The sequence below is a fragment of the Thermobia domestica genome, chromosome 11 (assembly GCF_964235325.1).
Source record: "Thermobia domestica chromosome 11, izTheDome1.hap1.1, whole genome shotgun sequence".
NCBI lineage: Eukaryota > Metazoa > Arthropoda > Insecta > Zygentoma > Lepismatidae > Thermobia > Thermobia domestica.
This window is the reverse complement of record NC_137464.1, coordinates 36,250,752-36,267,360: the sequence shown is the minus strand read 5'-3', so window position 1 is coordinate 36,267,360 and position 16,609 is coordinate 36,250,752. Positions and strand designations below refer to the sequence as shown.

At 30.3% G+C, this 16,609-nt stretch overlaps 1 protein-coding gene across 1 annotated transcript in view; it reads left to right on the top strand.

Annotated features, from left to right (window-relative positions):
- LOC145664043 (putative 2-oxoadipate dehydrogenase complex component E1 homolog) overlaps positions 1–16,609 on the top strand; it is an 86,761-nt gene that overhangs the window by 57,083 nt on the left and 13,069 nt on the right. Inside the window, exons 7-14 of the mRNA XM_081730367.1 lie at positions 1,192–1,305; positions 2,625–2,846; positions 3,483–3,640; positions 3,728–3,863; positions 6,690–6,821; positions 9,354–9,474; positions 12,026–12,165; positions 13,859–14,015. Of these exons, the coding sequence (XP_081586493.1) occupies positions 1,192–1,305; positions 2,625–2,846; positions 3,483–3,640; positions 3,728–3,863; positions 6,690–6,821; positions 9,354–9,474; positions 12,026–12,165; positions 13,859–14,015 (1,180 nt within the window). The remainder of the gene's footprint in view (positions 1–1,191; positions 1,306–2,624; positions 2,847–3,482; positions 3,641–3,727; positions 3,864–6,689; positions 6,822–9,353; positions 9,475–12,025; positions 12,166–13,858; positions 14,016–16,609) is intronic.

Below are 16,609 nucleotides of genomic sequence, written 5' to 3'. Positions count from 1 at the left end.
TCTAACTGAATGTTAATCACAAATTCTTTTATAATGTAAGATTGAGATTGGTAATTTTGTTTTATTTCAACGTTTTTTATGTTACATCTTAAATCTGAAGCACATAAGATGCAGACTTTTATTTGACAATATAAAATTAGAAAAAAAGATTAATCACACACACATACACTGCTCGGGGATATATATATATATATATATATATATATATATATATATATATATATATGAGCGGCTCGGGAAAAGACAATGCTAAATACCAATCAAGCTTCCTACATTTCTAAAATTAAACTATATACATAGTGTTCGGTGGTTCGATCCCACCCAGTTTCACCGGAAGTGGCGCGTACCATTGTCTTGTCCGAGCCACTTATATATATACAGGATGATAAGAATTTATTTGAACAAACTTCGGGAGCTGATTCCCGACACCGAAATCAGCAAAGAAGCCCTCTGGAATTTTGGTCAGTGAGGGATAACTCCGGCGATTAAGGTGCCGAAACCGTGGGAAAATGAACTTCAGAGGGTTGTAATTCAAAAACAACGTAACGTAGAGAGTGCGGTAATATAACACTCGAAGTCATTCCTGTTCGACTGAAAAATTAATGTTTCAAACCTCCGCAAGATGTGTGCGAGGGATTCTCCAAAGGATCATTGGGATTCCCTATAACCTGGCAACTAATCCTTACATTCCTTTAAGGAATCATCTTGCGGAGGTTTGAAACATACATTTTTCAATCGAGCAGGAATGACTTCGAGGGTCATGTTACCGCACTCTCTACGTTGCGTTGTTTTTGAAGCCCTCTGAAGTTAATTTTCCCAGGGTTTCGGCACCTCATATCGCCGAAACTATCCCTCACTGACCAAAGTTCCAGAGGACTTTTTTGCTGGTTTCAGTGTCCGGAATTAGCTCCCAAAATTTTTTCAAATAATTTCTTATCATCCTGTATATATGCTTGCATGTAAAGAAATCGTACAAACAAATTTTTGAAATCACACATATCCTTTTTATATTCTGAATTTTATTTATTTGAAACTCACTCAATATCTACAAAATTCCTTTCTATCTTTCTATAGTTTTAGAGCTTTTTAAAAATCTTTTTCAGTAGTTAAATTTTGTATCTGGAGAGTTCACAGTGATTTTTGATTTTTCATATATATATATATATATATATATCCATTTCAATGTCACAGGCTTCGGATCCAGTATCAATGGGGAAAACAAGAGGACGACAACAATCACTGAAAGATGGAGACTATTCAATGAACCCTACAAGTAGATGGAGCGATAAAGTGCTTAATGTGCAGGTAAGATTCATGCACAGTGAATAATTACATAACATTGATGGTGAATAATGTAATGTAATACATAACATGCACGGTGAATAATGTAATGTAATTGCATAACATTGATTTTCAAGTTTTTTCTTATCATGAAAATGTGAAAAGCCAATATGAAAACTGTATGCTTTTCAGAAATACCTGTATAGTTTTACGTCTTTTTCCTTTATAGATGACTTTCCTTTATTGAGAAACTTGTTTATTTCATTGTCAGTTACTAGCAGAAGTGGATATATACACTCTACATTTCCTTTTGTAAATAACTACCGAACTAAGTAAACAATTAAAATGCAGTTTCTGCTGTTATACAGAGAAGGAAATCAAAATTGCTGATTGATGTTGTTGGATACATAACTTAAATGGAACACTTTTACTTTAAATCTCGATTTTTGTCTCATTCTAATCATTTCAGTGTTCTTTGACACTTTCTTCAGTGATGTCTAAAACTTGCTAAAGTTGATGCATTATTAAGATTCCTTCCTTCCTATAAAACTCTTCTGAGAAAAAAACATAGACCTCACTCCTTAAGCACTATAGAAATAATATTCTACTTTACATATTTCACAAAATTTTCACTGAGATATCTATAATTTAAAAAAAAAAAAATCTTCTTGAAGATATTCGCAAGTATCATGGATTATGGATCCATGGATCTCATCATGGATCATTCGGATATCATCTCTTTGAACAAGTTTAATTCGCAAATGTACTGTTTCTCCTCAATTGTATATACCTCCAAAAAGTTATACAAAAGAAAGTCCACTACGATTGATTGTCTGTGCTATAAACTCAGCTATTTATACACTAGCAAATATCTGACTATGTTGCTGAGTTCAATTGTGGGAAACAACACATCATATTAAAAACTCTACAGAATTTGTTAATATAATCGATTCTGTGATAATTAGCGATGAGGATTTAGTAACACAATGATACAGAAAAAACTTATTATTTTTATTCAAATTATTGGTTCGATTCTTTATATATCATTTCAATGATGCTTACATACCATATCTAATTTGTTTTTGCACTTTTACATTTTTAATATCATTTTACTTGAACACGATGGGCGATTTCAATTTTATAAGTAACTCCGAATATATATATATATATATATATATGAACTATTTGAAGTTATTTATAACATTGAAATCGCCCATCGTTTTCAAAGAATGAAAACTACTTCGAATATGTGCTTGTTTTCAATGCAAATTATATCCATTTTTTATTTTTTATTTTATTTATTTATTTTACTTTTTATCTGTAGTATTAATATATATTTCCAGACACATGGTGACGCAGCGTTTATTGGTCAAGGAGTAAATCAGGAAATGTTAGCCATGACGGCTGTGCCACACTTCGAAGTAGGAGGAACAGTTCATCTCATTGTTAACAATCAACTGGGATATACAACACCGCCAGACAGAGGACGTTCTTCTAGATACTGCACGGATCTAGCAAAAATGATTTCGGCTCCAGTCATTCACGTGAATGGGGATTTTCCAGAGGTAATATTCAGTAGACATCACCAAATGAAATAGTTTCATTTCATTCAGGCTGATTTCAGTTGTTCAGTGCAAAAACAATAGTCACAATAGATAGTTTTAATACTTTTTTGTTCATTACGTGTGCCCCAGATATCGGACTCAGCAATAGATTATAAAATGTACGTCCAATTTGAAAAAGTATATAATATTCACGTAAAATAAATAATAAACATGTTGAACAGTTTCGAAACTTATTGTGCTCATCTTTACAAATGATTAGAACTCAGGAACCCAGGTGGATATGTCAAAATCAAAATAGCAGGTATGTAACATGATCGTTAGGATACTAACACACTGAAAGAACTAAAGACATCTATAAAATTTTAACTTTAAGAAAGCAAGAATTCAATGAGGATTTAGAGAGTTTAAAGTATTCATATAGATATTTTAATTATATACTTTAACTGTAACTTTGTATTACATTAAAAATTACATACTCATGCTCATGTGAGTATATTTGTAACTTACTTTCCTAAATTATAAAGTATGAAAATCATTAAGAAAATATTTTTTAACATTTAATTAATTGTTAATTAAATTTCTAAGAACTGTTCGAATATTGGATTTATCAAGATTATTATTATTATTTTGTTATAGATGGTTGTGAAGGCAACTCAAGTGGCTGTTGAGTATCAAAGGAAGTTTCGAAAAGATGTGTATATTGATTTAAATTGTTACAGAAGATGGGGACATAATGAATTAGACGACCCTACTTTCACAAATCCTGCAGTTTACAATATCATTAATTCAAGAAGGTAGGTTTACTAGTATAATTTTGTGAATTCAAAACCAAAGTTAAGAGTAAGATAAATATACTGATGCTGTATAATGTGGCTTTTCAGGAGTGTGCCAGATATGTACGCTGAAGAACTCATTTCCAAGGGAATCATTAGTCAAGAAGAAGTTAACACTATCATCAGCAGCCACGCAAGTTGGTTGAATGAAAATTTTAAACAAGCAGACAGCTATATTCCTAAGGTATCTTTTAGTGATAGAATAACAATACTAATATCTAATTTATAATACATACAAATACATGATTACCAAATTCCATGAAGTTAAAAAGAAAACATTTGACAAAAATATTTATTTACAAAATGTAAACAAGTATACGTACCTTTTATGTTTGAAATGACTTTTTTTTATACTGCTTTGCACAACTTTAAGATATTTTAAACAATAATCGTCAGTTCTCGCTATACACATCCACAGATGTTATTACTAAGCAAATTATAGCTGTCTCTTTCGTGCGCAGTATTAGCAGACAAGCATCTTCCAAGCTACGTTCAACTATTTATTATGCACTTCCTTTGTAGTCGAAGATGGTAGAATTGTTGGAAAACCCGGACAATTTCATTGTGGTAGGAAATCCAACCGATCGCTAATTTTCTTTTTTGAAAAAGAGTCATGTCAAGGAAAAAGAGGGCGTTTGGTAACCTTGTATAAACATTGATATAAACATATGTGTTAATATTTTAGGTTTTCGTTATTATGCATGAACGAGCAATGTGCCTGCATATCACCCAAGTAGTCAACATGCTCTGCTCTTTTCCCCGCGTATCTCTTTTTTTGTGTCACTTATACTGAATTCGTGCAAATAAATATAAATCTATTCTCTGTTGCAGAAAGCCCTCATATGTCAGACATTCTACATTTATATATCAATGAAAGGAGGAAACAACCGATTTAAACTCGCTTTTTGCACAACAAATTCTCTGTACGTGTGAATTCAATAAATTACAAAGAGTGAAAGCGATTTGACTAAACCGGGATTCAAACCCGGAATTTTCAGCATACAGTGCTCACGTGTTAACCACTACGCCACCCAATCCGCTTCCCAGAGCAGCCAAATACTCTCTCACTCCTGCATAAAAACTTGTACAAATTTCAAGTTTAGAAAGTAATTTCATAGTTCCCACTGCAAGTCATTTTTGAATATACTGAAAATTGATTTATCCAAGTTAATTCAATATTTATTTATTCATTTATTTTACTTTATTTCTAATTTTCCAACAATATCGAGTTAGTTTTAAATGGTATCCATGTTTTTTATTAAATTTGTAACAAAATTTTGTACACATATATTCTCCTTTTAGTAATTAATTTATAGTTCACGAAAGAACCTTTTTAATTTTTTCCATCTTTCGAATAACGTTAATATAAAAACACTTTTGACATAACTCGTGATTACCTTTGTCTATTTTTAACATTGTAAAAAACTTTCTGTTGTTTGAATTTATACATACTGTACGTTCTGTAAAAAATATTATATTGGAATTTTATTGCTGAAGTTGTTCCTTGCCACATAATAATAATCTAGAAAAGTGGATCATGTTAACCCATTAGAATCTTATTATTAAGAATATTGTAACAACTAACATTGTAATTTTACGAACATTGTTTAATTAATATAAGAGTATAATCTAATTATTTTTCACGTTACTAAGTTACAGTATGTCTGCTTGAAATCTTATAATTGACTTTAACATATTATATTTTTTATTATATAATAAAATATTTAATTTTCCTTAACTTTTATTAACAATAGACAACATTACATTAACATATGAGTACTGCACCACAATAAATACAAAATATATTGTTATAAATCACGGCACAATTTAGTTACATTTCATAACTTTTTAATTTTATAAAATATATTCTCAATTAACCAATTTTTCAACTTGTTTTGATAAATCTTCAAATGGTAACTACTGTATAAAAAAGTTTTAACTTTCTAAACGATTTTTGTCATATATGAACAACTGTTTGTAATGTTAAATAACCTATATTTAAAGGCCCACGCATACTTATAAAATCTAATATCTATCATAGGTATATTTACTCTGTATATTAGTAAGGTTTTTCATTAAGTAAAGAATAAAATAACTATTGCTATCTATATATATAAAAGAGAACGTACAAAATCCTTTGTCCGCTCATCACGCTAATACGGCTGAACCAATTTCTTTCATTTTTGGGGGGTTATTAGGATTTGGACCTTAGATGGTTTTTATCATATCACTTTAATTTTTAATTACCAGTGTCTTGAGATAATTGACCATTCAAGTGTCCATAACGTACAAATCCTTTGTTATTAGTTCATCATAGGTAAAAATAAACGTATTTATATGCAACCCGCATGACCGTGTCACTCGGCGGGTTAACATAAATGACAGGCGATATACAGCGGAAAATAGCTTGAATCTTCTGTTTAAAATTTTTTAATTGATTTGCTTATTTTTAGAGACACTTTTACAATATGCCAGCACCGGGATGACCGCAGCGAAGCGGGGCGGGTTAACATAAATGACAGGCGATATACAGCGGAAAATAGCTTGAATCTTCTGTTTAAAATTTTTTAATTGATTTGCTTATTTTTACAGACACTTTTACAATATGCCAGCACCGGGATGACCGCAGCGAAGCGGGGCGGGTTAACATAAATGACAGGCGATATAATGTTAAGATTTACTGCAATCTTCTATGGTTTTTATCATATCACTTGAAAGCGAAAAAGTAAAAATTATCTAAGTAACAAAGTTTATTGCGTTCCGGGGTGACCGCAGCGAAGCGGGGTGAACGCTGCTAGTGATTTCATAATTTTAAGAATTTACAATGATTATTAAATATGCATCAATAATCCATAATTGTTCTCTTGACAACAATAGAATGTAGTAAATATGGCAACTACTAATATAAAGTTTCATACACATTTAATCATTGCTTATACTGTGTAAAAACAAAAATACTAAGCATAACTTATTTTAACTTTATTAATATTTCTTTTGTTTCATATTCCAGGCTAATCACTTAAAGAAACAATGGTCAGGATTTGTACCAGCACCAGCAGCACTGACCGTGTGGGATACTGGTCTAGACCCTGATCTGCTTAAGTTTATAGGAATAAAATCCGTAGAATATCACAAAGATTTTGTAAGTAATGTTGTAGATGATATATTACTATTAATATTATTCTCATATCAGAACCATAATTTTACAATTTTGTATCCAATACTAGTACTTGATCTGTTTAAGTATATAGGAATAAAATCCGTAGAATATCACAAAAATTTTGTAAGTAATGTTGTAGATGATATATTACTATTAATATTATTCTCATATCAGAACCATAATTTTATAATTTTGTATCCAATACTAGTACTTGATCTGTTTAAGTATATAGGAATAAAATCCGTAGAATATCACAAAGATTTTGTAAGTAATGTTGTAGATGATATATTACTATTAATATTATTCTCATATCAGAACCATAATTTTATAATTTTGTATCCAATACTAGTACTTGATCTGTTTAAGTATATAGGAAGAAGATCCGTAGAATATCACAAAGATTTTGTAAGTAATGTTATAGATGATATATTACTATTAATATTATTCTCATATCAGAACCATAATTTTATAATTTTGTATCCAATACTAGTACTTGATCTGTTTAAGTATATAGGAATAAAATCCGTAGAATATCACAAAGATTTTGTAAGTAATGTTGTAGATGATATATTACTATTAATATTATTCTCATATCAGAACCATAATTTTATAATTTTGTATCCAATACTAGTACTTGATCTGTTTAAGTATATAGGAATAAAATCCGTAGAATATCACAAAGATTTTGTAAGTAATGTTATAGATGATATATTACTATTAATATTATTCTCATATCAGAACCATAATTTTATAATTTTGTATCCAATACTAGTACTTGATCTGTTTAAGTATATAGGAATAAAATCCGTAGAATATCACAAAGATTTTGTAAGTAATGTTATAGATGATATATTACTATTAATATTATTCTCATATCAGAACCATAATTTTATAATTTTGTATCCAATACTAGTACTTGATCTGTTTAAGTATATAGGAATAAAATCCGTAGAATATCACAAAGATTTTGTAAGTAATGTTGTAGATGATATATTACTATTAATATTATTCTCATATCAGAATCATAATTTTATAATTTTGTATCCAATACTAGTACTTGATCTGTTTAAGTATATAGGAATAAAATCCGTAGAATATCACAAAGATTTTGTAAGTAATGTTGTAGATGATATATTACTATTCATATTATTCGCATATCAGAACCATAATTTTATAATTTTGTATCCAATACTAGTACTTGATCTGTTTAAGTATATAGGAATAAAATCCGTAGAATATCACAAAGATTTTGTAAGTAATGTTGTAGATGATATATTACTATTAATATTATTCTCATATCAGAATCATAATTTTATAATTTTGTATCCAATACTAGTACTTGATCTGTTTAAGTATATAGGAATAAAATCCGTAGAATATCACAAAGATTTTGTAAGTAATGTTGTAGATGATATATTACTATTAATATTATTCTCATATCAGAACCATAATTTTATAATGTTGTATCCAATACTAGTACTTGATCTGTTTAAGTATATAGGAATAAGATCCGTAGAATATCACAAAGATTTTGTAAGTAATGTTATAGATGATATATTACTATTAATATTATTCTCGTATCATAATCATTATTTTGTAATTTTATATTCAGTGTATTATATGTATTTGTTATTCTAAATTCAATGCTTTCCCACCGGAAATCGAAACTGGGACCCTGTGTGCCAAAGGCTTGATCTAGCTACTTTACCGTCTGACACGGCAAGTTGAAATCAGCCTTGTTTCTGAGTTAAAGTATCGCATTATATGGTTAAGTAAACCAACTAAACATAATAACCAAATTTACCATTCTATTAATTAGGTTTGCTTTAGTGAATAAGCATATAAAATATATATTTTTTTAATACTTATACAAGGTGGCACATATGGCACGCATGGGTTGAAACAGTGTATAACGTTTGTGATTGTAAATGCAAGTAATTATTCTTGTCACAGGAAAGAAGTACATGTTTGGGAGATTTGAAAACACTATGTGTGAAAAATTATGTCCTTCAAATGTCTGCCATTTGCAGCCTCACAAAGATTGGCTCTTTTCAGTACATTGTCCATAACTTTACGAAGAGTTGCTGACTGTAACGCACGGATCTCTGCCCTTATGTAGTTTTTGAGTTGCTCGATGGTTGTTGGTTTGTTGACATATACACGTTATTTGAGATATCCCCAAAGAAAAAAATCTGGAGCAGTTAAGTCAGGCGCACATTGAAGTGTCGACGGTATGCTCTCTGGGTGAGTATGATTGATCTTTGATTTTCAAAATACAGTTCAATCAGTTTCGTGCGTTGTTCAGGACTCAATTTCTCCATGATGAATTTCCCAGGATTCCTTTACAATCCTGAAAAAGAAAAACTTCTATTAATAACTTACCAAACAAAATATGAGGCATTAAAACCCATGCGTAACATATATATGTCACCCTGTACTTTTATTGTATGTATATCTTAATTGATATATTGTTACTTTCACGTAAACTATAAAATTACATATATTGTTTTGTAGAATATTCACCCCCATCTTCTAAAAACGCATGTCAGTGCTAGAATAAATAAAATAGTTGAAGGAACTAAACTTGACTGGTCAACGGCAGAAGCTTTGGCTTTCGGATCTCTCTTATATCAAGGTATGTATTATTATCTTGTATATCAAGGTAATCCATTATTTAATTTAGTTTTTTTTAATTATTTTTAAGCTTAATAGACTAATACGGTGCAAGATGACAGTGTTTTATATTTAATTATCAATCTCGTCCAAATATAAGGTCTATTTCAAGTAGTTTTTATTTCTAAATTTTTACGTTTTATTAAGAGAGAAAAATTTCACTGTAAAGTACCGTCTCTTGGAGTGACTTTGGCATACTTCATGCATACTTTTTTCATAACTTTTTTCTGTGATAAAACTATTGCATTGTTTGTTATACATAAATACTGAGGGAAGGCTACTGTATCATTGGCTATCCGAGTCTTAAAAGTAGGACTTCTCATTACCCAGGAAAAGAAATAACTACACCATGCCAATCTTACAACGGTATTGGGGTGACTTTGGCACCCTCTCTTTTCTTTGCAGAAATGAACAGAGGACATCATAAGGGTGCCAAAGTCAAAACTCTCATGTAATTCTGATGGCTTACTGCAAAGTTATAGAGATTTTCGAATTTGGGGTGACTTTGGCACCTTCAATTTCATATCACTTATGACAATTAAAATTTAATGTACTGCACTGAGTGCTCTACTGTGCTTCTAGACAAATGTAGAAATGCTACAAAGGAATATAGTACATTGATAGGGAGGGAAAGAAAATTTCTATGCACAAAATATGTACAGAGATGTGGACCTTGAACTAAGGAAGGAAAAACAAAACAATTATTCTAGCGCATGGCTACAGCAGTGTACCCATCCTTTCTCCTCAAAAAAGTAAGTAGAACCCGGACTACAAAAGCAGTCACTTTTCTGCTACATCAATGTCCATTGGAAATTCATATCTTCCCCGTGCCAATCTTTGGTTTTGGAAAACTGGATCAGGTAATACTGTCAGTATATCATGTAGTCCAACTGTAAATTGATCTGATTCAACAATACTGAACACATTTTTTGTATGCTGGAATGTTATCCTGTAACCCTAAGTTCTTCGTCCTCAAGGGTCTCTCTGGTGACACAAACATACTTTTAGGTTTGTGCATTTCTTTTACCCCCTTTGAATGACACTAGAACGAATTTCCCAAGAAGATGATTAAATTCTGTTCGAGCTTCATACTGGTAGGTCTCCATGCTGTGGCTTCATTTTCAGTAGTATCATCATTTAACTGATTATCTGAAGATAAATTTAAATCTTCATCTTCGTCTGTGCCTGAAAAACTTGCAGCCATCACACTTTTCCCTGGATCAACAATGAGTCGTTTCTTTTTTCGTGAAGTTCTAAAACCACTTGAGTTTCCAAATCTTCTTTCTCGTAAAAACTTTACTAATGTAGACTCTACTTGCTCTTGAATTTATTCCTGACCTTTGTGGCTGAAAGTGCTACAAACAAGCAACATTAAAGAAAAAAATAGTCTAGCTAAACTTCCGAGGATGCTAAAGAAAAGGTTAATCTAGTTCAAAGGATACCAAAGCATCCCGGTTCAAAAAGTACGATGTACATGCTCACTCTTGTATGCAACAATTTCGTACTTTTGGGACTGTGAAAGGAGCAGCTAAATAAATAACCATGCAAAATTTGTAACGGATTTTTTTTTTTTTTTTTTTTTTTTTTGTGGTGTGACGTGTGGCTCTGAAGTTCGCAGCCATTGAAAAATGACGTTTTCCTTAGGTGTTTTTAAATAGTGTGTGGAACTGCAAAAAAAGCATCTTGATCCGTATAAATGCAGATGGTTTGTTAGAATAATATCTCTTTCACACACTAGACTCAGCAAGTGCAAAAAAATATGCTGTGTTTGGGAGTACGTTTTTGGTAAATGTGCCAAAGTCACCCCAACTGACGGTAATATATTCAAAAACAACTGTAACATCGCATACTTTAGTAAAAAAAAAAAAAAAAAAAAAAAAAAAAAAAAAAAAAAAAAAAATTTAGCTAAAGAATTTCCCAAAATCTAAATGAGATTAATTACTTTTTACCAAATTAAAAGTACTCAAATCTTTTACATAAAAGCTGGTAATAATATGTTGTAAAATATGATTGAGATCCATTACATAATTTTTACATTTAGATTTAAAAAAGAAAGGAAAAAAAAATTGAAATTATTCATGTGTCAGAGCGGATACTGGAAATCTCAATAAGATATCACATCTATTAGCCTTGAAATACTCAGGTATGAGTTTGCCTAGTTTTTAAAAATGAACTTTATATTTTAAAAAAGAAGTAACTAGCGTTGCCTTATATTTAAGTTTGAGTTCTTCAGTGTGTTTATAGCTAATTACTTCCGTACTAGAACAAGAAGAGGGATTCTCTCTGACGTAACACTATTTCTATATATTTGTTATTGCTTGGTAGCAGTGAGGTAAAGACATGCTAATCGGAGTTCGACAGTCAACTCGAAATAAAATTTTGTCAAGCTTGCTGCTTTCTAAATCATGTATTTATATTACTAAAAATTTCTTGTGCCTAACAAGTCAACATTGGTTTGAAGGATCATGCATATCTTTTTAATGAATTTAAATTTTTGAATGTTTTCTTCGTAGGCTTCAACGTGCGTGTAAGTGGTCAAGATGTTGGTAGAGGAACTTTCTCTCAGAGACATGCGATGCTAGTCGATCAGAAGACAAATGAATTGTATATCCCATTGAATGATTTAGTGCCAAATCAGAAGGGATATTTGGAAGTAAGTTTATTTTATTCAGATTTCTCTCTTTTTTATATTTTTCTTTATTGTTTATTATTCAAAAATATTGTTTCCTTTAATGAAAATTCTTTCGCTAATATATTTTCTATCTATCCACGAATTCAAAAATTTTCCTATTTTCAAAAGCAATATATGTTTTCCCCAAAGTTTTCTAACAAAGAACTGTATAAATGCAGCCTGAGTGTAATGTATAAAATAATGATATGTTGTTGAACTATTTAGCACGGTGAAAATTTAGTGAATAATATATTCTTGAACTATTTAGCATGGTGAAAATTTAATGATTGTACTGCCAATGTGTATTGTATATGTTCCTATTCATAAATTGCTTTTAGTGTGGTTTACTTCTTAAAAATTGTAACTTTTTTTTCATTTCTATCTTTTCTTACCGACCTCTGTGATAAAGTCAGAAAGTCAACTACAACAATTTGTTTGCTAATAACTATTAAGGTGCTGCCATTATTATCTACAGAAAATCAAATTTTTCGTAACACAAAAGAAAACGAAAAGTAATAAAACATAATTACTGTCATTTTTCTTTTAATTTCCAGATAGCAAACGAAGAATAAAATATAGTATTCAATATTTCTTTTCAAGGCAAGACTTTTGTCGCCTTTCTGATTAAGTTTGATCTAACCTTTCTGATTAAGTTTGATATCCAATTATCTAATTTATTTACTAGAACTAGCGGATTGGTGCTCTATTTCTTTCCCCTCCTCCCACATTTATTGTAAGTTCTGAACTCGATTATTTCGCGTTTAATGATACAGTAGATATACTAATTCTCAACGAGGCATAGTTATTGGAGAAATTTCAGAGTTTTAAGTAAATATACTTAAATTCTTGATGGAAATAAATATAGAATATATTGAATAATCTACGAGACTTACTATAAAATTTTTGAAATGACTAAGACTAGATTATTTAGAAAATAAATGAAACAATGACGACAAATAAAAAAGTATGTACGTATATATGTATATATATACATATAAAAATGACAAATATATATATATATATCTTTATTTATAGATAGATATGCACATTTTAATACATGTTAGCCATATGCTTCTCTTCCAAATGGAAGTGAATGGCAGTGGCAAGTCGCATTAAGATGCTCAAAAACCAGCAACACTGACAGAACTTCGCGAAGAAATTGAAACAAATGTGAAGCAGTTCCTGCAACAACTTTGAATAACGTCGCTCAAGTAGTACTGAGACATACTCAAAAGCGTCTGAACGTTCGTAATATCCAATTTAAGCCTTCTTTTGTAGCTGTAAACGCGATTGTAATTATATATATCTTTATATGTTTGAAGACTTTTAGTAGTAAACAATTTAGATTTGTGTTTTCCATTAGTGATTTCTATCTTATTTTCTTGACACTTTTTTTTTATGGGTATAACCTTATATATGAATCGATCATTATTAAAAGGGGATATGTGCAATGTATTTCAAATAGAACATATCTCTTATTACCAATGACCGATTCATATATTAAAAGCATTAAGAATATAGGCGAGAGTTTGTAGTTTTCTTTTCAAAGACACGTTAAACAAAACTAAACAAAGCAAACAAACAAAAATAAAGAAATTTGTCGTATAATCATTTTTGAGCATGTTTCACTGAAACTTCATTTAGCACAAATTAAAATTCTATAATTTTCTGTTAGATAGCAAACAGCATTTTGTCAGAGGAAGCTGTATTGGCGTTTGAATATGGTATGAGCATTGAAAGTCCGAACAATTTAATTATGTGGGAAGCTCAGTTTGGAGATTTTGCCAACGGAGCCCAAATTCCAATTGACACGATAATTACTGGTGGAGAAGGTAAGTTAGCGGTCAAAATCAATAATATTTTAATATTTGTAATTACATTATATATACATACATACATATACGAATACGTATGTAAGAAACCCTTAATAATAAACTGTTCTAAGTTTCGATTGTTTCTTGATCATCCTCAGACAGAAAGAAGAAAAGTAAAAGAAAAGAAGAGAAAAAATAAAAAAAAAAGAACTTCAATATCGTTGTAAATGCGAAACAGAGAAGCAGTTATTACTTAAAATGTACAGACAGATGTTAGTTATTAGTATAATCATTCAAATTTTCCACTTATACTATGATTATCTCACGCTAATTAAAAATTAAATAATAGCCAGGATTCCTATATATGAAAGCAATTAGATGAACGTGTTAAAGAAGGAACTTATCATGACTCGAAATGCTTTTCTGTAATTTCAATATAAATGAAACCTGAATTAAGTCTTATTCTATATTGAATTAATATCACAAATACACAAACATCTTCAAAATTAATTTTAACACAAATTTCTCCTTTTCCTTTTTGTAACTTTCGTATTCTCACCCATAACTTGCATTTTAATACGTCAATTTGCAAGACAGGTTTCAAAGGGATTGCAATAAAACTTATAGCTAAGTATACAGGATTTGTGAAAGATAGATGAGTGTTTTTATATTTTATTATTATTATTATTATTATTATTATTATTATTATTATTATTATTGTACGTAATTCAGCTTCTAATGTGTTTTGGTTAAGCATCTAAAAGACTACAACGATCAACATCTAAAATAAGAACAACTATTCTTTTGTAATTTTTTGTTTTTATATTTCCATTAGTGGCCCCACGTAGTCGCTAATGTTCTCAAGTTTGGTACAAGCGGTCCTGGGTTCGATTCTCGGTGGGGATACTTGGTCGGGAAGATGTAAAAGCCTTTTCGGGCCAGACATCCTGAGTGATATTTTCCTCATTTACACCAGGCAAATGACGGGATGGTACCTAACATAAAGGTCCCAAGCCTCTTCCTTCCTTCGCTAATCCTTTCTTCCTTCCCCACTTCCCCAGATCATCCCTCTTACTTGAAGGATTGTGTCCATAGATGCCGAATGCCCAGAAATGTAATTCCTAAATGAAATCTACATTAAAAATCGACCAGGATTTTCTTAACAATTCTTGGCATAGTCCTATCAACAATACGACTTCAGTTCGATTTATTTACTTATTTAAAACCTCTCGAAGTAAAATTCATATGTGAGATTGTTGTTACTTACTACGATGATTACTTAAGGATTACATACTAGTTTCGGTCACTTAAAAACACTATATTTCAAAATAATTATTAATTGCTTCACAGTAATTCAATATACTTCTATATTATATGATGTTTTGCTGAATTATATCTTGACAATTACTAACAAACAAACCCCTGGTAACGAAAACTGTTACCATGCAACAAGATTACTGTCCTAACGACGAATAAACAAACATTAACATTTAACGAAGAAAAATAAAACATTTACAAATCAATATTATTCATGACATTTCTTATAACATTTCTTCTTCTTCTTCTTCTTCTTCTAATTTGTAGCTAGTGCTAGACAAAATAACATTTCTGCCCTAAATATTAAATAAGATAAAAGAAGTAAATAGGGCCTACATGATAAACACATGTTACCGTTGTAATAACTTTTTAAAAAAAGAAGATTAAGACTATAGTCTTCGAATATTTTTGCCCTTAAAAGCATAACATAAATTGGCAACATTTTCTTCTTATTAACTTATTTATCTTTTCACTGCGTATTGGTATTTTTGCTTTAGTCTGGTAGGTTCATATTATCTTATACTTTTCGATTCTTCATTGATTCTTCATATTATTCTAGCTTACTTATTTTAACGTAATTTCTCGTCCCCGTATACTGTGCACGCATTGATTACATGCAACTTTTTCTACTCGATTTATTCGGAATCGTAAGTACAATGTTTTATCTTAAATGTATCTTTGGTTCATATCTTTTTATCATATAATGATTCCAAAATTAGTTCAATCAAATTGTACTTATAGATATAACTTATTAATGTGAAAACAGATAAAATACATATCTATAATTTGCTTGTAAGAAAATGTATAATAGATCTTTGGTTGTTTTCAGTATAATTTTTGGGACTCTGGCTAAATCACAATCTTTCCTGGGAAACTCAGATATTTTCACTTGCCCAAAAGCTCAATAAAATGTTCTATGCATTAAAATCAATCAAACATGTTTTACAACTAGACACGATTCGTAACTTGTATTTCGGGCTCTTTCAGTCTTTAGTTACATATGGCATAATCTTCTGGGGAAATTCTCGAAAAAGTAATATATTGTTCGTGATTCAAAAAAAGGCTTTTAAGAACTATAGCAGGGGCCAAATAAACGACACATGTAGACCAATATTTAAGGAATTTAAAATTTTGCCTTTACCCTCTCTTTACATATTTTGACTCCTGCTCTTTGTCAAAAACAACATTGACTTATTTAACACACCATCAACACATAAATATGATACCAGGCGTAAGGATAAAATCCCCAGCAAACAACACTGCACAAAGTTATATGAAAGGAATCCAATGTTTAT